We start from the raw sequence: 22,827 nt of genomic DNA on the forward strand, positions 1-22,827 counted from the left end.
TCTTTTAACAACCATTTGGATTTATGCTTTGTTTAACATGCATTTTGTTTTGCTTTTGTAGATTTAATGTTTTGACTTGGTGATTATTAAGTTGTAATAGACTCTGCCAATCTAAACTTTATGTTTTAAAGAAATGTTTGAAATTTTGGATTTTAATCACTAATAAGAAGATATCATTTGTCATTATCATGTGCAATACACATGACTCACTTAACTCAACTAATCAAGTTAGTCACGGGTATTACACACGACAGGACACGTGTCATCTTTTTATTGCCACCAAACATTTCGGAAAGAATATGTGCTGTCAAGTGCCAACTTTTATTGGATAACCTTTGATCAATTAATTTTATATATTTATTTTTAAACAATAATAAAAGAAATTCTCTAAACTCACGCTTGTGTAAAGGGGGTAGGTCACAATATTTAATTTGAATAAAAAATACATTTCCACAAAATAACATTATACTTAATAGAAAGTATTTAAAAACTCTAAAAACTAAGATCACAATAGATGTAATTGAGAAATTTAATATGATCAATAAGGTTATATTTCCGGTCAAACTCACATGCTCATCAGTTCTCTTTATTTTTTGCACAACATGAACAAAAATTTCAATAAAATTTAGAAAGGACACGTGCAGTAAAACAAAATATGTCTGACCTTACAATTTTTTATTGTTTTTTTTGGGTCAAAAAGGGTCTGAACGAGTTTCCAATTATCCCAGAAATACAAATCATTCTCATCCAGTCCTACTCACTGCTTCGTCCTCCGATCTGCCACTCCACCACCGCGATTTCTGCTTCGCCCTCCAATCTGCCACTCCACCACCGTGATTTCTCCTTTCGACTTTTCTCCTCGTCGTATACTTTCTTGTCAAAAGAGAAAAAGGGCTCTGAACGAAGTTCGAACTCGTTGATTCACTCTCCGATCTGCAACTCCACCATCGTGATTTCTCCCTTCGATTTTTGAAGTTCCGAAGCTAAGCCAAAACCGAACCAGACCCGAGCTGGTAGCTGAGACTGTCGTCATTGTGAAATGGGTAAATCAGCATCCTCTCTGCTTCTTATATGCAATCGTTTGATTATTAGAGTAAGCCTTCCATTTCGTGCTTTTACTTCTAATTATTGTTCTACTGTTAGAGAAAATGCGAAAACCCCATATCAGAAACGGAATCAGTTGTTGAATTCTGTGAGAGATCACTCCAAATCTGGAACCTTTAAGAATCTTGATCATGCCTTAGGCCTGTTTGATACAATGCTTCACATGCACCCTTTGCCTTCCATTGTCGATTTTACTCAATTGTTGGGTGCCATTGCAAGAATGAAGCATTACTCCGTAGTCATTACTTTATTTCATCGAATGGAATCATTCGGAATCTCTCCCGATGTTTGTACTCTCACTGTTTTGATTAATTGCTACTGCCGTTTGAGACGGGTCGATTTTGGGTTCTCTGTCTTAGCAACAATTTTGAAACTTGGTTATCAGCCTAACCAAATTACTCTAAACACTCTTGTTAATGGTCTCTGTCTTCAAGGTAATATTCCTGGAGCTGTGAGGTTGGTAGATGAAATGGAGAACAAAGGGTACCGACCTGATGCAATTACTTGTGGAACAATAGTAAATGGTCTGTGTAAGATTGGCCAGACTGGTGTGGCTATTAGGTTGCTCAGGAAGATTGAAAAAAGGAATTTTGCACAAACTGTGGAGCTGTATAGCACGATCATTGACAGTTTATGTAAGGACAAATTGGTAACTGAGGCTTTGTACCTTTTGTCTGAAATGATGAGTAAAGGCATTCAGCCAGATGTTGTCACTTACAATTGCGTAATTCAAGGGCTATGCAATTTTGGCCGGTGGAGGGAGGCTGTGACCTTGTTGAATGAGATGGGACAAAGGAAGATCATGCAAAATGTGCGAAGCTTCAACATACTGGTTGACACGCTATGCAAGGAAGGGTTGTTGAGTGAGGCAAAAAAAGTTTTTGAAGTGATGATTCAAAGAGGCATTGATCCTAGCCAAGTCACTTACAGTTCTTTGATTGATGGTTATTGTTTGCAAAACCAAATGGATGGGGCAATTAAGACATTTAATATGATGGTTGAGAAGGGTTGTTCACCCGACGTGATTACCTATAACATATTGATCAATGGATATTGCAAAAGTAAAAAAATTGATGAGGCAATGCGTATCTTTCATGAAATGTCCAACAAGGGAGTGATTCCTAATGTTTCGACTTACAACACTCTTATCAATGGGTTTTTCAAAGTGGAGAGACCCCAGGCTGCACTGGAGTTATTCCATAAGATGCAAGCTTGTGGCCAACATCCAGATCCCCTAACCTATAACATCTTGTTAGATGGATTTTGTAAGAATAGATGAATTGATGAGGCAATGACACTGTTTCAGGAGATGGAAGAAAAAAAGTCGGATCACGGTATTGTGTTTTACAACACCTTGATTGATGGGTTCTGCAATGTTGGGGAACTTACAATTGCAAGAGAAATCTTTTGCGGTCTTTTTGCAAAAGGATTGCAACCTAATGTTCGGACTTATACTATAATGATCAATGGATTTTGCAAGAATGAACTAATTGATGAAGCGGGTGAGCTGCTTGAGGAAATGGATAGCAACGGTTGTTCACCTGACCATCTCACATACAACATATTAATCCAGGGGTTATTGCAACATGGTGACACAGCAAGGGCAATGAAATATCTCAAAATGATGGTTGGCAAGGGATTTTCAGCAAACGCAACAACTGCTGCCATGTTTATTGACTTGCTGTTGTCTAATCAAGTAGATGAAAATATTCGAGAGTTGCTTCCAAAGTCTGGGTGAAGGTTATTTAGTTTCTCAAGATCAAAGACAAATTTTATATTTTAACCTATCACTAGTCATTATATGAGTGGTATATTTGCTTTGAGTAAAATTCTATACTTCTTACGAAATGGTATTTCTTTTCATTTATGTGCCCAAGATTGTTTATTCCTTTTACTGTTCGATCTTTTGTTGCAATTTTCTTGTGCACGCATGTTGTTGCTAAACCATTTGACTAGCCATTAGGTGTATTATACTGCCCTCTTAGGTGGATACTCAAGAGTCCTAGTTTGAGACTAGATTCATAGATCTTATTTCTTGTACTAGTTAGCTATACTATGTTCCAACCATTATTGAAAGTTTTCCAATCATAAAAACTAGTATTCCAATTCAAATATAGCCGAAATATCAAACCTTCAATAGGTATCCTCCTCTACCCAAACCAGTCGCAAAATTCTTAAATGCTTAGCGATTAGGTTCTGGACCAAATTATATCTTGAATCAGTTTCAGTTTTACAAAAGTAATCCAGTTGTAACTAGCTGATCAAATTTAGTCTTAAAAAACATCATGGGTGCTTGCAAGTTAAACAACTATTGTTTTAAAACAACTATGGATTGAGTTGTTAGACCTATGCAATATCAATCAGTTTAAGATTCTTTTTGTTTCACTTTCATATCTTTTAGTTTCCTTTTTTCAAAATGCTGGATGAAATTTGTGTCAACCCTTACTAATTTTGATTCCTGTCCCGTTTGCACTTGCCACTATTTGAGTGTTACTAGGGGTTCTTGAAACTTTATTCATTTGAGGGTACGTAGAATAATAGTTTTAAAGTAAGAATGCCATCATTAGTAATTTTATTTATTTTTATATCATACAACAATTGTGAAACAAATAATAATTAGTTTGGCACTTTGGTTGCTTCATGCCTCCCTCCCTCTAGGATAAAGCCATATTGTTTTACTCTGTACTGTAATCATATCAACATATTAACTAATGATTAATGGGACCTACTAATGTTAAAGTGCATGGGAAATCTTGAAGTTTTTTTTTCTTTTTCTTTCCTTTTACGTAAGAAAGGCTAGAATGGCCTTGTAGACAAGCCAATCTGTCTTTATTCTAGAAAATCATAGTAATAGTATGAACTATGAAATCTTCAGATATTTCCTCTTCTATAGACAATTGACTGAGGGAGGTTAAAACCAAACCATGTTTGGAGATAGTATTGTGTGAAAATGGTTAAGGTTGTGGAGGTTCAATAGTTAAAGTGAAATCTATTAATTTGTTTGGAATATTTGTACAAAAGGCACTATTTATTAGACCTGCAAGAAGGAAAAAAAATAAAATTATACTACGCTTGAGCCTTGTGTTTTGGCTTGGAGATCATCATAAATATTGTACATCACCTCCATCTCTATATCAGTGGAAGATAAAACTGACTAATGGGGGTAATGATAATTGTAAGGAATATCTTGATTTTTCCTTCATTTTTGCAGGGGAAGTTATAAAACTTGTGGTATTTGGGGTACAAATCTGATTTTTAGTGAATGCTCATCAATGTTGAGGCTGTCTCAGTCTTCTGCATAATTTTTTTTTTTTGCACTTGCGGGGAAGCCTTTGATAGGCAACAATAATCTATAAAATGGAAGCTAAATCAAGGCCTTGTGCAATGTATGAGCTAACAAGGTATTCTGTTAGTGTCAGATTGTACATCAAAGACACTGATCACAACTTATCATCTCATAAAGTGAAAAAAGTTTTAAAATTTGTTATGAATCTAAAATTTTTGTCATGAAAAAAGTTTGATTTTAAACATATGTGGAGATATCTTTTTTCAACACGCTATATAACTATAGAAGGGACTGTGAATATGTCATTTTTGTCACATAATTTTATTTAGAAATTATCTAAACATGTTTGGAGCGGATCTTTATCGTCAACTTCTTATAAACACAAGCATTGCCTTTGTTTTGCTAGACACAAAATCACAAAAGAGAAACACTAATTTGTACTTGTTACTCATGAGTGGCATATACTGGTGTGTGTGTCTGAGAGAGAGAGAGAGAGGGCAAGTGATATACATAACACTTAATGATATCAAAGGTCCATGTATATAGGCACACATGCACATGATGGTGCTGTCTGTTGCATATGAGTTTTGATAATAGAACCCTCCCAATATTTAGTGCAGAGACTTTGTTGTTTGTAACAAAAAGTTCCCTTGTTTATAAGTGTGTGCGTGTCTTTTTTATTAGTGAGGTTTTATATATAGAGCTTATGTATGTATTTATGTAAATTTTGTTGATACCCTCTAGTTCTTAGTATAAGTTCTAGCGTTGGTATCACCAATTCTAATTCTTGAACCACATTGCAATTTGTGTGGTCTGCACTCTGCGTAAGAATTTGTGGGGATTTACTAAATTTTTTTGTGAATTGTTGACAGTACTGGTAGACTAAAGTGGGTTGCTTATCTAGATGTTTAGAAGAATCAAGTTTAGAAATTTATTGGTGAATTTTAAAAAATTTTGGGTTCATGTTGCTAGCTCCCGTTGAATTTCATTAGGCCAACCAGTTGTCCATGTTTATACAATTCTTTTAGTCTTAGGGACGTGTTGTGACTTGATGAGTTTGATGCCGCCTATGTTAGTGAAATACTTGGATTTCATAAGCAAGTTCTAGCACAAGTATTCTCTCCTCTGCTTAATTCTGTAATTAGAAAGGGAGGAATGGAAGTAGTGGAAAAAGTTAAAATCAATAGTTGTCAAAGATATCAATGCTTAAGGAAGTACTGGTTTTTTTATTTATTTTAATGTGAAATTTTTGTATGTCCATGCTCTTTGTTTTTTGCAGGAAGAGCTTAAGAATACTACTATTAAAATGGCTGAACTGAGTAAAGTTCTTAACACCCCCGGGGCAGAGAAACAAACCAAAAGAGAGTTGTTTGATGCGCTAAGGCAGGAACTTGAGTAAGTTTTAGTGTTTTTTGTCCTTTTTTCATTTGTCTTTAGAGGTAGAAATAGCCTCCCAGGTGCGCACTAAAGGCATTCACTTACTTTTTGGAAAACTCATAGCTTTTATGTGGTTGTGAAAAGGCTTTGGTCATCTGTTGGACAATTGTCGTTATCTTAAAGTTATCTTAGCAGTATCAAATGTTAAATAGTGACTGAGTTTTCAGTACCTTGAAATTTCCTTGACTTTGTCAAAAATTAATAAGATGACCAATCTAGTGTAACCAATTTTGATGATTAATGTGGATGGATATATGAAAATAATGAATGAAACTTTTTTTTTGATAAGTAATAAGACTTTTATTCAAGAAGAAAAACGCAAACAGCCATTACAGGTGTTCAAGATGGTGAACACAAAAAACAGCAAACAAAAACAACTGAAAACAGAAAAAAAGAAGCAACTTAATTGGCATTACTAAGCGTAGAAAAGAACTCCAAAGCAGAAGAACAGTTTGAATAACCCTAGCATTTAGCCCATTCAAAAAAAGTATTTTTGGCTGAGTGCTTGTAACTGATCAAGCGTTCTCTCCAGAACCTCAAAAAAGCGTTGGTTTCTTTCCAACCAAACAACCCATATCAAGCAACCAGGAACCATATTCCATACGTTTGAAGCATATTTTCCAAACCAATTACTCCAACAAGACACCAAACTCTCCACAGAACCTAGCATGACCCATTGAATCCCAAAAGCTTGTAACATTTGCACCCACAAAGAATAAGCTACAAGACAGTGAATGAGAAGATGGTCCATAGATTCCACAGAACAGCAGCACATGCAGCACCTATTCGCCAAAGGGAGGCCCCAGAGCATCAAATTATCCAAGGTAAGAATCCGGCCATGAATCCCCTTCCATGGGAAGTAAGAAGGAGTTGTACCCCTGATATTATGATAGAAGGACCAAGTATCAAACTTACCATTCCTATTAAGACACCACTAGGGTCTATCCCACCCAATACCACTTGGGATCCGAGACTAAATGAGTTCTAGGAAAGAGAAGGCAGCCTCAAATTCCCTCTCATGAAAATTCCTATAAAATCTCAGATTCCAACATCTACTACTCCCATCCTCTTGATGATCCAACAAGTCAGAAATACAGGCTTCCTTGTCACAAGAACACGCATATAACTGAGGATAGAGCATTTTAAGAGAGAAATCCCCAACCCACCTATCATGCCAAAAACGAATACGAGAACCATCACCCACCACAAAAGCTAAGTGTTTGGAGAACCTCTCCCAACTGACAATAATACCACGCCAAAGGCCACACCCGTGTGCCCTTCTACAATCTTTAGTAGTCCACCCCCCTTGACCCTCGCCATATTTGGTGGCAATAACCCTCTGCCGAAGACTAGTTCCTTCTTGGCCAAACCTCCATAACCATTTCCCTAATAGAGCTTGGATGAAGTGACCAAACTTCCTATCCCCCAAACCACCCATCTCTAGAGGTGAACATACCTTCTCCCAAGCCACCAAAGAATGTTTAAAACACTCATCCGAAGACCCCCACAAGAATTTCCTCTAAATAAGCTCCAATCTGTCAGCCACAGCTACAGGGATGGTAAATAAGGATAGATAGTATGTGGGAAAACTAGAGAGGGTACTCTTCAAGAGAGTAAACCTACTACCCTTAGACAAATATAGATGCTTCCAACCAGCCAGCTTTTTCTCCATCTTCTCCAAAATGGGGTTCCAAATGGATGGTAAATAAGGATAGATAATGAATGAAACTTGAAAGTGGGTTTAGCAATTTTGGGTAGATACCCTGTATGTGGGTTGAATCCATGTGGGTAGATACCTTGTACGTACATACCTTAGGTGGTTCGAAGCTTAAATCAACTCTTTGTCAAACTTTGGTAATGCACATGAGGATAGAGCTTTCTTTGTCCATTGCCACTTTTTTTACTCTGAACCTGGGATCTCTAAATGGATCTGGAAGAACATCTCACATTGCAAGCATGTGTGGTTTTTTTCAATGTCATGGTTTAGAAGGGGCTTCCAATGTGTGACAATACTAATTTTATGGCACTTGTGCCTATTGAAGCTTCTGTAACATATAATTTTTATCGATTTCATACGGAGCTCCAATGCTGGAGAAAGCTTCTAAATCTGTTTGGGAGCTAATTTTGGACAGTAATGGTCTGGGGAAGGAAATTAGTAAGATGGTTGAAAAGGTATTTTCTTGATTGAGTGGCCGGGAACCTCCATTGTTTCCCATGCCAGACGGTGAGACTCATACTAATAAAGAAATTGAGAATGAAAAAGAAAAAGGAAAAGGAAAAGAAAAAGAATGGGCTAATGAAAACAAAGAAAAGGAGAATTCTCCCTCTTCATTAAAGAAAAGTAATTTTAGTGAATTGAATGTAGGAGGTGCATGTGAAGCTACGAGCATATCTAGTGATCCTCCAGCCATACTAGAAGATTCTAGTAAATCACCCAACCAAGTTTGAAGACACGAGTCACTATGTCATGCCAAGAGCCTTCTGGCTCAATGCCGTTACTGTTTTTCTCAAAAGGAGAACCTGGGTTCAAACATCACCTCCCCCACTTGAAAGTTACAAAAAAAGGCCACTATGCCAGTTCCCATATCATTACTTACCAACAAGAGTAACTTTGTCAAACGAGCTATTTATAACAGATGTGGGGTGGTGCAAATCTGGTTATTTAGTCTAGATTTTGATTTGTCATCAGTTTCTCAATTCATTTTAATGGAATAAAATTAACATTATCATGCTATCTAATTCTTTGGTTGCAATTCTTTAGGCTATCTAGTGTTTCGTATTATTAATGAGGTACTTATTTGGAATAAAATCATTTAACTGAACTTGGCAACTGATGTGTGAAACTATGTTTGCACAACCATTGTGCTGTATGATGTTAACTTGATTCATGCAGTTTATACCATAGTAAAGTATTGTGAATATTTCTATGAGGGATGGTTGTATTTGTTGCTTGAATTAGTTAGTGCAGAATTTAGATGTACTTATTTTGTAAACAGCATACTTGCACTTGAGCATATCAGATCTCATTTAGTGATTCATTTTCACTATCACAATGAAATCTAATTTATGATTTCCACTGCTGTCCTCTGGGGTGCAAAGTTGCTGCAGGAAATAACATGTAATGATATGTTTTTTCTTGGTAGATTGAAACGGATTATATCTATCTATCTATCTATATATATATATATATTTGAGCCTAAAGTTATTGTACAGAAAAATTAAAAGAAAGCTGCAGCAGTGTATGGCCATTGTATGGAGGTTTCTGATTCAAAGTAGACCAGGTTTCACATTATCCAATTTCAATCATGCAAGAACCTCCATTGTGTGGTTGGAAAGTATTTCAGAATAAAATCAAGTCTGGATGCAGGTTCTTATATGAGGCAGAGGCATGTTCTTTCCCATATTCATGGAACCTGTTCCCAATTCGTTTGTTTGACAGGTTCTGTAATCTGGTAAGTTGGAACATTCTTTGTAACAGGGCATGCTTTACAGTTAAGGGTGGTAGGTCTGTCATTGTTTGGAATAGAGGGTATCACGTTTTTTTTCTTCAAGGACTTTGTTTTTTGGACAACTATTTTTAGATGCAACAAAAAAGAAAAGTTTATTTCAAGATAATAACATAAAGTTCTAACCAGCAACATAGTCATTTCAGACCCAAATATGTTCATGAAACTATTTTGAGGCAAGATTGGCAAATTGTTGGGACTTGGGATTCTTGCCGCACAGCTTACTTGGAATGTCTTCAACTAAGGACTCTGTTTTCCATTTGATTTGTTGCCTTTGATCATTCTTTCTAAAAAACTCAATATTTTTGGATATGCACATGAGTTGCTTGTAGAGCTCATAAACTTTGTGTATGTGATGCATGATGGGAATTATGAGTTATAATTATACGATGCGATGATATTGTCACACTCAGTCATTTTGCTAGATTGGACATTATGAATATGAGATAGGATTGTTTATAATCGGTATCTTGAAATCTGTTTAAATACTAAATGTCTTTTGTGTTTGTTTAGCTCAACAGGTCCTATGCTTCAACATTCTTGAGTTGTAATCTCAGCATGCATCCATTATCATTAAATATTGATGTGACAGTAAAAGATCACACTTTAAAATAGCAAATAATGTAGCAATAACAACATCACTAGTAGGGGACATAGTCAAGTCACAATTGAAATCTTAGTGGATTAAGTTTTTAAATGTCAGATTACAATCATTTGAGGTCATTTTTTATAACAAGAGGACAGTATTTTCATTTTCACGGTGAGTGACCCTTGATATGAAACTGATTTCGCTGCAATTTTCCTTTTCACAACTTAAAATTGTTTTTATATTTATTGTAGAGCTCTTATAGACATTTTTGCGTACTTTTTTTGCAATTGCCAAACTGGCAGAGCAGTAGTGAAACAGCTCTTTAGTAATGAGCTAAAGTTGTACATGCTATGGAAATTTGTATGTTGCCATGAATGTCTCAGATATTCTTAATGAGTTGGACAGTTCGATATATTGGGCAGTATAATGACTTCTGTTTGCAGAGTAGATGTGGATCGAATCTAGAGATGATAGCGAAAAGGGTAGTGGTATTAGAATTATTAATGAAAGTTGATGTTTTATTCTGCTCTCATGTTCTCTGAGCTGATGGTGTTTAGTTTCCACTAAAATAGTATCCTCAGCTAGATATTTATTTTCTTTTAGTTTTTGACTCCTCGTTTTTATGACATTCTATTATTGTTCTTAAAATAACATAATTCTTTTTCCAGGAGATTCTTCAGAAGGTGTCTGGACCACCAAGAAGTTCTGGGCAAGGAATGCAGAAAGTTAAGTTCAGGGAGCAAGGTTAATGGACAGAGTGTTCATCCAGTACCAAATAATATTCAGAGGTCAGGAGTGTCTGCCGTTCAAGGTCACACCAAGGTATTAGCCATTAGAGCTTTAATCATAATTTTGAATGCCATAATATGTGAATGAAAAGTTTCATTTAATAAGGCAAAATGGGAAGCCAGCACAACTTGTTTGTTCCTCTATGGGCTACCTGCTTTAGACCCATCATCATAAAATGCTCGAAGCCATTCCACGGCCCTTTCAACATTGCGTTGTACTTCATATGTCCACTCTATGTATTCATCCATAAGTACTAATGTTTCCTTCATCATTTCTCTGACTTTAACACATTCTAGCCCAAATTCTTCCTGCTCTTCTACTACAGCTTCCATGGCTCTCAGCTCTTCTTCTTCCTCAGTAAGCTCTCTGCCTTCTGGTTTGAAAGTTCTTTTTTTGAGTCATCTTGGTTTTCCTGTGGCTTTTCATTGTTGTTGCCTTTGAAGAAGTTGAAGAAGAAGGAGCAAGAGATGGTGGTGGGCATGGGTTTGGTGAGAGAGTAGTGGGTAGTGCGGACATGGAGCTTGGAAAAAATGGAAGCTTTGGTGAGAGAGAGAGCCATTCTTGGGGACTAAGCTATCAATTTTTGTGTGCCTGTGTCAAATGGTTTTCTTTGATTTATTTATGTACAGTTTTATTTCCTTTTATTTATTTATTTTTTAAAATTTTTAAGTTAAGCTTACATGCAACAATTTTTTTAACCTGTATTTTTTTTTTAACCTCAATTTTTTCTTCTAAAAAATCCTTATTATTATTATTTTTTTTTTCATTCTTCAAACTTCAAAGTATATATAAGTACTTTAGTCTCTACCAAAGAACAAAATAACTAACAATAAGTCATAATAAATTGGTGGCAATAGATAGTAAGTTCTAAATTCAATAACCTTTATAAAATCTCTATAATAAAAATAAAATAAAATAACTTTTCTAAAATCTCATTCATTTATTTTGAAAAAAAGATTTTTTAAAAGAAAATATATATAAAGAAGTGTTATCTTGGCATTTAGCTAAATTTTTCTAGGACCTTCCTATAAAATACCAAAGAAACATCATAGATAAGTAATGTGGTGAATTGAAATTGAGATTTCCGTCACATCCTAGACTTAGAGAGCCCACGACTTGGGTGTCCTATGAGGTTAAAGCTAAAAGTTAAAAACTTTAAGTTGCTTCTTCTTCTTCTTTTATTTTTATTTTTTATTTTTTATTTGTATTTTTTATTATTCAATAACATCAAGGGAGGGGGTTTGAACCTTGGACTTCTTCATTAGATCACCATGAGCTGCTAATTGAGTTATAAGAGTCTTGACATAAATTACATTATTCTAAAAATAGTAATTAGCCATATAGTTTTATTTATTTATTTATCATTGAAAAATATACAACTCTTTTTGGTTATTGATCAAACAGTCATGAGTTGAATTCAATTGGGAAATCAAAATTGCCTTGGGACTTGAGAGAGAGAGAGAGAGAGAGAGGCCACTAGAGACTAATAGTAGATTGTTCATACAATTATTCTTGTCTAAAATCTTTGGATAAGTTGTGTCTGTTGCTTAACACTTACCAGTCTCTGTTTGTTATTTGTGTTGTCATTTGATCTAGCAGTTTTAAGGTTTTCTCTGAGAATTCTTTCTTAAGAGAAGCTGGACATGGCCGAATGTCTTCCTTGGTTGCAATAACTTTTGTTTTTGGGCTTTTTTTTCTTTCTTTTTTTTTTTCTTTCTTTTTTTAAGAGTGAAATTTCATATTTTAAGGTGATTTGGAGAGAGGACCCCAATTTCAGCCCAAGTGCACTCCATTTTATGAGTTCAGAATACCCCATAAATTGACAGAAAAGTACAGTTTTCCTCATCACCGTAGCAGCGGACCACAAAAAAGTTCTCTCTTTTGTGCTTTCTTTCACAGGAAACAACTATTATTTCTCCTTTGGAATTGCGGATTAAGATAAGATAACCAAACCCACAAATGCTTCAGACTTAAAGCAGGAAATAGTGGCATTAACCTTAAAACATAATAGTATATGAAAAAGACTTTCAACAATATTAACTTTAAACATTCTAGATGTAAAGTATAAACAAATTTTATGAAAAAGACCAATCTTTCTTTAACCATTCAGAGGTCATAATACTATACCCCACTATGACATTTATAATGTGCATGTTACTGAACCCTACGTAGAGCTTGTTGACGATATACTGGAAAAAGAAGAGTTCTCTAGGAGTGTTGTGATAGTTGTAGACCTCCTAATTAAGGAAGTTGATGAATCAATTTTGCTTTAACAAAAGGCAGGGACACTAGGACAGCCTTCTACATAAAGCGATGCAGATGACTAAAATATACGCAGAAGGTTTAACGCATACACTGATTGTAAACAGAAACCAACAGTAAGAAAGATGGCGCAAACCACCAGACAACCAGATTAAATTGAATGGCGATGCAATGTTTAAAAATGATAGGATGGAAGAAAAGAATACATGTGACTGACTCTAAGCCAACCCCAAAAAGATTGGGACTAAGACTGTTATTGTTGTTGCTTGGTCAAGCTTGGATCAAGCAGGGAAGCCTAAAGTTGCTGGAGGCAATGGCAGTGAGGCTAGCAGTCCTCATTGCAAAACAGGAAGGTTATAAACAGGCAATTATTGAAGGATGTCTGAAATATTGCGTAGGTGCTTTTGACAGAACTAAACCATGAACCTGAATGGGAGATTGCAACTATTATTGAAGATATCAAAGTGCTAAAATCAGAGTTTGAACTTCCAATTTTAGTCGGCAAGAAGAGTTGCAAATAATGCAGCCCATGAGCTTGAAAAGTGGTCAATTTTGTCAAAGTCTGCTGATAATTTGTCTATATATAACCAGCCTTTGAGGTTTGTCAAATGCCTTATAACCTTATGGAAAGATGTAGCCTAGTAAGTTTGATTCAGTCCTAAAATGTTTATTTCCCAGCCAAAAAAAAAAAAAAAAAACACTTTTTTTAACTAAGCCCCACATGAACAAATTTAGGAAGCCTCTGCAAGCAGCACAGGTTTCTATTCAAAGCAGAACAGGGGACTTTCTTTGAGCTAGACAGCCAACTTAAACCTCACAGCCTTTTTTATCTTGTGGATCAGTGCTTCCTCATTCCTTTCACTTTGCCAAACACTAGCATTCCTCTCCAACCAAAGATAATAGATAGAGACATCCCTAGCTAAACAACTGAGAATAATTCTAAAACCCTCACGACTCAAATCAATAATCAAACCAACATCCCATCCCTACATTTGATACAAGTATCAACTAGGCAATCACCTGAAATCTTCCTCCACACTTGACTAGGGAAGCTGCACTCAAAGAGGAGGTGAATCCTATGTTCAATCTTGCTTCTGCAAATATAGCAGACATCCCCATGAACAAGCAATTCAGAATTCGGATGAGAGCATCAGCCTCCTAGCATCTCCTAAGTATCCTTACATGAGCCATTCTACTTTAACTCTGAAACTCCTAAAATTAATACCAATAACCAAATCATATAAAGCCTTTGCCCAAACTTCTCATAAATGGGCCACAAAGGATGCCAAGAGTCTTGCCAAATAAATTGTTAAGAACTTGCTTGGTTCTTAATGAAAATGCAATCGTTCTTTGAGGGAACCAACCTCCTTAGAAAGATGGAATAGAGAGAAGAAAGGATGGAGTGTTTTAGAATAAACTAGAAAGTAAAACTTGGCTTATTTCATTCATATTCTGGTTTACATCATCCATGTTAAAAAAAAAAAAGTATATTCTAAAAGAAAAATGTATTTTCTTCCATTTTCTATTTTCAACTCTCTCTTAGATCTTCTATTTGATATGTTTGTATTTCTACAAGGTGCTTTATGTTCATCATCATGAACATAAAGTAATCCTTTTCTTTTGCAATAAAATCCTATTAATTATCCAAAAATATATATTCATCTTGATTTACTATACAGGACCTTTATACATTGCATTACAAACAAGTAACTAACTGCTTCAAACTACTAAAAGTATCCTAACGGCTAACTCTAATCTCTCACATGCTGAATTACAATCTGCACATGCTGGAATACAAGAATGTGTGATCTGAGCTTATCTTCTATGTTGCACAATATTCAGCACTTGCTCTTGTTAAAAAAGCTATTCTGCTTATCATGGAGCTCAGCTTAGCATACCAACTATTATCAACAATTACTTCTACACATCACCACACATCCTACAATTGCACAGCTCTTCAAGATATCACAGCAGCTACAATGCTCAAGCTGGAATCCTAACAGAAATATAAAGTCATCTGATCCAATTTTGAAATGAATCATATGCCTTACCAGTTCTCTCAATTGAAGGATTTTCCTCCCAACTCCAAGAATAAGACTGAGGAATGGAAAAAACTTATTAACCCACCAAAGTGAACTTGCCTTAACAAACAGGTACTGAAAACACCTCATGACAGCAGCCTTATTCCAATTAGATAAGTTTACCACATCCAAAGCACCCTCATTTTTAGGAAAACAAACATATTTCCTAGCCACTTTAACACCACTAGCTTTAGAACTTTGATCATTCCTTCAATTACCGACTAGCATCTCCTTCCTATTTCCTTTTCCTCTTTTGTTGTAGGGTATATATATGTGTGTTTGTGAATATATATATATATATATATATATAGAGAGAGAGAGAGAGAGAGAGAGAGAGAGAGAGAGAATTTTGAGAACTTGAGTAAAATCCTGAAGAAGATAGTTGTTAGTAATGAGAGTTAAACTAAAGGGTCTACTGCGAAAAGTTGTGTTTGTGTGTGCGTGTGTGTACATAGCATTTTGAGAACTTATGTATCTGAGACAAATCCTTGGGATTAACCAGAGTTGTACAAAGAAGCTAGATGTTAGTAACCAGAGTTGAACAGAAGATTCTATGCTGAAACTTATGTATCTGAGACAAATCCTTGGGATTAAGGTATATTAGCCAAGGAGAGTGGGGGAACAAAGACAAATACTCTTCCAGAATTGGAAAAACCATTCCAATCCACATAGAATTTCACATTTGATTTCAAATTAAGAATTAAGGCAGTCTACAATCCACATAGAATTTCAAACTCAAACAATTACAAGCCATATATCATCTAATAAGTACCTATAAGTACTACAAGAACTTTGATCGTAATCATTATGAGCACATCATTCTAAAATCCTAAACATCCATTCTAGCAATTCAAATTAGTTGCCTCCCTTTCATTAGGCATTGTCACCGATAAATTGTACTAGATGTGTAATTTAATGCGTCCCATTTTTCTATTTGAAGCCAATCATAAAATGGAAATGCTAGAGATAAAAATTTTCACCGCCATTGTCCTGATTGGAGCAATATTACTTTTGCATGGATCCATCACTTTGTATAAATCCATCACCCAATCACTTTGTATAAATCCATCACCCAATCACGTTGTAAAAACAGTTAAAAAATAATTCTCAGCTCAAAATAAGAACCAAGCCAGTCCACATGGAATTTTCCAACACAAACAAGTCCAAGCCATATGTCATCCAATAAGGACTAATAAGCATTAGAAGAACTTTGATCGTAACCTTTCCAACAAAGCAACAACATACTAAATAAAACATCTTCAAACACATGATTATAAAATCCTACGTTCGAACCCGTGACCTCCACTTTATAAGAAGTAGTCTCATCAAAAGATTAGACTACATAAGCAACTAAATTGGTCCCACATTTACATTCCAAGCCAAGTTAGCCGACCGTTAAACCCTTAAAAAAAACATATTAAACACGGAGAAAACACATAAAAAAAATTTCACGACTTTTTTCACAATCGATAACATTGTTTCATAGTAATAGCAAATTTTAAAGTTTGAAACTTTTTTTTTGTACCCGCATCAAATTATGAAGAAAGTTTGAAACTTTTGTGTCTCTTATCGTTGTTTCTTCCTCTATGGGCTACCTGCACTAGGCCCACCATCTCGAATGGCTCGAAGCTTTTCCACAACCTCCATGGCATTGCGTTTTGTTGCCTCTGACTGTTCAATTACTGCTTCCATGCATATCTTCGCCTTCTTCAACATTTCTCTCATCTCACGCATCTGCAACCCATTGTTTCTATTCCCTTCTGCTATAGCTTCCATGGATGCTAGTGACTCAGGTGTCTTTGCCCAAGCAAGGACCCCACTACCTCTTTTAGTTCCTTCTCATTAGGCTCCCTTTTTGGGTCCTTCTTGTCCTCTTTGTTGGTGGCAAAGAAGAAGGAGCGAAAGATGGTGATGGGTATGGGTTTGGTGAGAGAGTAGAAGGTGGTTGTAGTGTGGAGATGGAGCTTAGAGAAAATGGGAGCTCTGATGAGAGAGAGAGCCATTCTTGAGGAATAAAAGCAACGATTTTTCTTTTTGAGTACGGTTCGGACTTCGGAGAGTGAACTGAGGAAGGTGACTGTGTGCTCAAAAAGCCAAAAACTAATATATTGCCTTATTTCCAATATGGGTGGATTAGTTTATTACCTTATTTATATTTCTTAAAAAAAATTGAGTTATCTAGTAACCCAATTTTTTTACTATAATTTATAATTTACGTGGTAGAATGTACATAGTTAACCATCAATTATACATAATTTTTTTTTTTTACTAATCACACTTACAGAGTTGTAGTCCTAAACTTTTAAAAAAAAATTTGGATCTATCTCTCAAAAAAAAAAGTTTATTTAGAAGTTTTAGAAATTATTAGAGCATTCATAAGAATTAGTATAATAGAAAAAAAAAAAATCACATTTTAGCAAACTAACTCAAAATTCACTCACATCATGTCATATAAAATTGTTTAAAAATAAATTGTTACTACAATAATTATGTAAATTTATATTGATACTGTTCATTTGCATTATTTATTTACATTCCTAAGGATAAAAGAAAATAAAGGATGTTGATTCTTGTTGAGAAAAAAAGAGAAAAAATTTTAAAAATCAAGAAAATTTGATATTTGAATGAAATGTAGTGTAAAATAAATAATTCGATGTAAAGTGTTTTGAAAAATGAGTATGTAAAATATAAAAAGAAAGTTTTTATGCTAAAATATTCATACATTTTTGTACTAGCTAATGCAAACACTCTTAGAATCATTAATGAGCTCTCGTAAAATGGCATAAGGAGGTAATTTTACATATTTAAGCCCAAAAATCACCCACATCAATTAGTCTAAAAGTATGTAATTTTACATTGTTGCTATACTAAGCATTCACATTAGTGTTTTTTAAAAATAGAATAAGGATCACATTTTAACCTGCCAACCTCAAAATGCACACATATCAGACTATGCAAATTGCAAAGTTATGTAAAAATACATGATTAGCATTCATATCAACTCATGTACAAATTCATGTTTATTTTAGCATAAAATTTACCTTTTCTATTTTACCAGTTTTCAAAAATAATCACATCATATTATTTATTCTAAACTTTTATTTCATTAAATATCAAATTTTATTATTTTTTAATTATTTCAATTTTCTCATACACCATTATTAAACATCATATCTTCCTTCATCATTAAGATGCGCAAAAAATATTAAATAATTAAATAAAAAATGAATAGTGTCAGTAAATTTAAATGATTAACCATATATGGATATATACTTAAACACTATTCATATTGGATTTCAATATTTTATTTTATTTCTCCTCTTGCTCTCATGTCTCATCAGATTCTCCCTCTTGAAGATAATAATAATAAAAAAGAATGGAATATGATTATTTAAATAAAATAGAATATATAATAAATAATATTATATGAGTGTTTTTTAAAAGTGAACGTGTAAAGTGGGAAAAAAAATTTCTATAATAAAATAAACAAATTTTTTTGTACAAACTAATGCGGATTTAGGTTGTGTTTCCAGTCATGTGATTTCAACACTTTCTTTTTCTTGTTTGGAGAAATTGTTTCAAAAACAGTTTTTAAGTGTTTTCTGACTTTTTCACTCTGAAAATCTATTTTGACGTATGTTTTCTATTTTTATACTATCTTTAAAAAAATATTAAGCCTAGCCTTGCCAGTTGCCAGTTGAACACCCCAACCCAATCCAAAAACCGAACCCAAATAAAAAGCCCACAAGCTCACTGCAACCTAGGCTGCCTAGCCCCCTGTTCTCTCTATCATTTTCTTTTCTCAGAAAAATCACAGAACAGGAAAGCAAGAGCTGATGAAGTGCAAGAGCTTGCTTCTCAAGCAGCTTCTCGAGCCAAGGCTGAAGCTGCAAAAAACATCACGCCACCAAAGTTGGCTTATCACATTTAAATACACTAATAGCAATATAGATTGCTAAGCATGAAAGATTGATATGTATTTATAGGCATGGTCCCTTCCTTTGGACATAATTGTTGGTTGATGTACACAATGCCTGATAGACCTAAACCTCCTCTTTGGATGGACCCCCATAAGTAAACTAATTAATTGATTGTTAGCATCTGCTGACCTGATCTTTTAATTCTAGGGACTATTCCAAGATGTTCACATTCATATGTAGTAAAACAACCAGGAAATTTTCCTGGCCTTTTTGTCCTAGTTACAATACTCATGCTTTCTTTTATGCTATTTTTCCTGTTTCAGTTATTTCGATGATGTTGCCACTAATAGTTGTTATTTTTGCTTTATTAGGCTGTATCTCCAACTGCATTGCCACAGATATTCAAAAATTCTGTCTGCTTCCCTACTAGTTGACATTATTAAATGTGTTGCCCCCTTTTTCACGTAAGTACATATCTATGAATGTCTTTTTCCAGATTGTGTAATTTCTTGTTTGTGCTCTGTATGGTGCTTAATGCCCTTGTGCTTTATACTTTTGGCAGTGAAGAAATGGATCTGGCTATCAGATACATAGAAAATTTAACTAATGTCTCAAGATTTGACTTGCTCATCATGTGCCTTTCATCTACAGATAGAGATGGTAATATACATGAGCAAGCTTTTACAGTTTTTAATAAAAATTTACTGTGATTATGTGTCGTTTATTTTATGTTTTTAGCATATCAAGTTTTATCCTACAGTGCTTTTTAGCTTTCATGTTATTTGAGTGCAAGTTGTCTTGTATAAAGGCATTGCAAGTTGTTAAGATTTACATGTTAATTGGATGCAAATTTATAAAGGCATCTTGAGCCTCAGTTCAAACTGTTGGAGTCACAATGGGGACGTGGGTTTGGTTGAGTGCTTTTCATTGTGTTAGCCTGCATGGTTGGACCACCCCCAATGTACGGTAGAAACAGCAGGTACAAGAAACGAGTTGGTATATCTGAAATTATGTCAGTTCCAGGCTTCCAGCTAAGGGCCAAAGTCTATATTAATGCATACAAATTATGCCATAGTCTAGGACTAACAAAAGGTAAAATCTTGCAGGATATATCTTAGACCATGGATGGGTAATAATGAGTCACTGCCTTTCTTATCATTAACCTTTAGGATACAAATTCCTCGAAAGCTATAGCTCCTTTTTTTGCCTTGCATTCGAATAAGGAGAGAAGGGGGAAAGGGGGGGTGCTCTTCTAAATTTGTCCAGTAAAAAAATATGATTCTGACCTTATTGAGAAGGCAAGAGTTAGCATCCACTGGGTATATTAGGAAATCTCAAAATCTATTCATCTAGGGTGCTGATCTTTGTTGAACTATGAATGCATAAATGTACTCATATTCTGGATCTGATTAGATATTTAGATGTGTATGTGTTCTATGTGGAAATATAAATAGAATGGACACATATGTTGAGAAGTTTATATGGTTAAGAATCTCTAAGATTTTCATCGACAAGTGAGTCTGTGCAGCTAAAGTTTCTGAGGATTTAAAGGCTATTGTGCTTAATAGGATAATCAGATACACATTGTTGTTGGTTCTCTACAAAATTATATTCCTTGTTGCAAAAGAGTGAAACTAAAGTAAATTTCTGATCTGCATTCTGGTGTTTAAATTTTCCTTGGATAAAGTTTAGTTCTTTTGTTAATACTGAATCATTTTCTGAACAGATCTCCACAAGATTTGGGATGAAGTATTTTGTAGCGAGGCAACGCCAATTGAGTATGCGGAGATGCTTGATAAACTTCGTTCAAGATACTGCCTCAACTGGTGACAGGCATGTTCTAAATGAGATCTTAGGGATGGTCTTTGTGCTATCACATTTTCATTTTTTGTCCTCAGCCATCATAATCCTAAATCACTTACTTAAATGTTGAAATGCTCCACCACTATTTGGTCTACTTTGTGGACCTTCGTAAAAACAATCCCTGAAGGTCTGAAATATGTTCTTTTTCATCTAGTTTGTTTACATGATCCCTTCAGGTCACGGCTATGATCCATTGTTCCGAGTTTGTGCATGTGTACATAGGTAATTGATTTTGATGACATATTAAGCCTTGATATTACAATCTCCATTATCTTATCCGTTATTACAAGAATTATCATTGGGATCCAAATTTTGAGAATATTGACTTTAAAGACATATTCAATCAATCAATATAGTAGGAAATTCTGTCATGTGGTACACTTTTTGAAAAGAAAATTGAAACACTCTCTAGCGCCACATTAAGGATCAAAGAAAAAGGCTATAACTTGTTGTGGGGCCCAACAATTCGTGGACCAGGCCCATTTGCCCTTAGAGAGTCCGAGGGCCCAATCCGAGGAGAACTGTGGCCCAAGCTCATGACGCAGAGCACAGACCAATTTTGGGAGGCGGCCGAGGACAGTCTAGTCCTCGGCAGGCCCCTAATCCGCCCAGAATAAAGGGATAAATTCGTAAGGAAATCCAAAATACCTTGGGGCGATTACCCTAAATACCCTTCTGGATAAGGCCCAATGCCTGACAGAACCGTACTCTGCAGCTTTATCAAGTCATCCCCAACAATTCCGGGATTAGACTGATGGGACCAATGTCAGTATTTGTAAAGACTGACCCTACACGTGGACGAAGGACATCGAATGCACGCTAGTATAAAAGGAGAAGTAAGTGAATCTAGTAAAGGGGGGAGAAAAAAAGAAAGACTTCATGAATAAGATCGTCGGAACGATCCATGCACAGAACAGAGAAGGTCCTCCGTTGGACAGCCGGAAAGGATCACAAGGGTCCTCAGATCAAGTCCGAGGAGCCCATTCTCAGAAGTGGCAGCATGGCGGGGCTTTAAACGTTTAGGCCCAGTCCATTTTCCACAGGGACTTTTCTGAAATCCAGACTGGACCATCGCCCCGTGACCAAGCCCAAGCTTTTCAAGCCCACTCTCTACAAATCGTATTGTGAGGGATCTCTCCCGCGTGAACCCAAAAATGTCACTGGGCCGCGCAGGAATCGTGTCCTTACAATTGGCGCCGTCTGTGGGGAAGCATGCGCGCTTGGCGCAGGTGGCGGTGGAGTCAACTCTCTACTAAGCAAAAATTCACGGAGCTTCCTCCGTCTCCTTTGACGTGCAGCTGTTGTTCCGACATAAACTTCTGCTAGGGGCTACGCCTTGCAGCGCCCATGGCGTAGGCAGCCCTAGGGGCTCTTGGCCTCAAGCCGGCTCTCCCCGCCCTGATCTAGGGGCTTACATCCGAAAAACAACCAAATACAAAAAATAAATCTCGTAAGTTTTGGACAGAACCAAGGTCTTGCATGGTCCACGGACTCAAGCCTGTGGGGAAACCAAGCACAAAAAAAACAAATCTCACAAGTTTTAAGGTCTTGCATGGTCCTCGGACTCAAACCTATGGGGAAACCAAGTACAAGAGATGAAAATCAAAAGTTTTGGACAGAACCAAGGCCTTGCATGGTCCACGGACTCAAGCCTGTGGGGAAACCAAACACAAAAAATAAATCTCGTAAGTTTTGGACAGAACCAAGGTCTTGCATGGTCCTCGGACTCAAACCTATGGGGAAACCAAGTACAAGAGATGAAAATCAAAAGTTTTGGACAGAACCAAGGCCTTGCATGGTCCACGGACTCAAGCCTGTGGGAAACCAAACACAAAAAATAAATCTCGTAAGTTTTGGACAGAACCAAGGTCTTGCATGGTCCTCGGACTCAAACCTATGGGGAAACCAAGTACAAGAGATGAAAATCAAAAGCTTTGGACAGAACCAAGGTCTTGCATGGTCCACGGACTCAAGCCTGTGGGGAAACCAA

The 22,827-nt window shown here is 35.8% G+C and overlaps 1 protein-coding gene across 7 annotated transcripts; it reads left to right on the forward strand.

Annotated features, from left to right (window-relative positions):
* The first annotated feature begins 697 nt into the window (after positions 1–697).
* LOC115979433 (pentatricopeptide repeat-containing protein At1g63080, mitochondrial-like) lies at positions 698–21,099 on the forward strand. Of its 7 annotated transcripts, XM_031101472.1 has the most exons (8): positions 698–1,043; positions 5,670–5,785; positions 9,041–9,108; positions 9,195–9,279; positions 10,591–10,744; positions 19,346–19,438; positions 19,537–19,634; positions 20,701–21,099. In XM_031101472.1, exons 2-6 carry the CDS (start codon positions 5,697–5,699, stop codon positions 19,406–19,408), a joined length of 459 nt encoding a protein of 152 aa, XP_030957332.1. In that variant the 5' UTR covers positions 698–1,043; positions 5,670–5,696; the 3' UTR covers positions 19,409–19,438; positions 19,537–19,634; positions 20,701–21,099. The 7 variants fall into 7 exon arrangements, with proteins under 7 accessions (XP_030957332.1, XP_030957335.1, XP_030957336.1 ...); XM_031101475.1 differs by lacking the exon at positions 9,041–9,108 and having other exon boundaries at positions 20,701–21,096; XM_031101476.1 differs by lacking the exons at positions 9,041–9,108; positions 9,195–9,279 and having other exon boundaries at positions 20,701–21,096.
* Positions 21,100–22,827: the final 1,728 nt, after the last annotated feature.

The sequence above is a fragment of the Quercus lobata genome, chromosome 3 (assembly GCF_001633185.2).
Source record: "Quercus lobata isolate SW786 chromosome 3, ValleyOak3.0 Primary Assembly, whole genome shotgun sequence".
Lineage (NCBI taxonomy): Eukaryota > Viridiplantae > Streptophyta > Magnoliopsida > Fagales > Fagaceae > Quercus > Quercus lobata.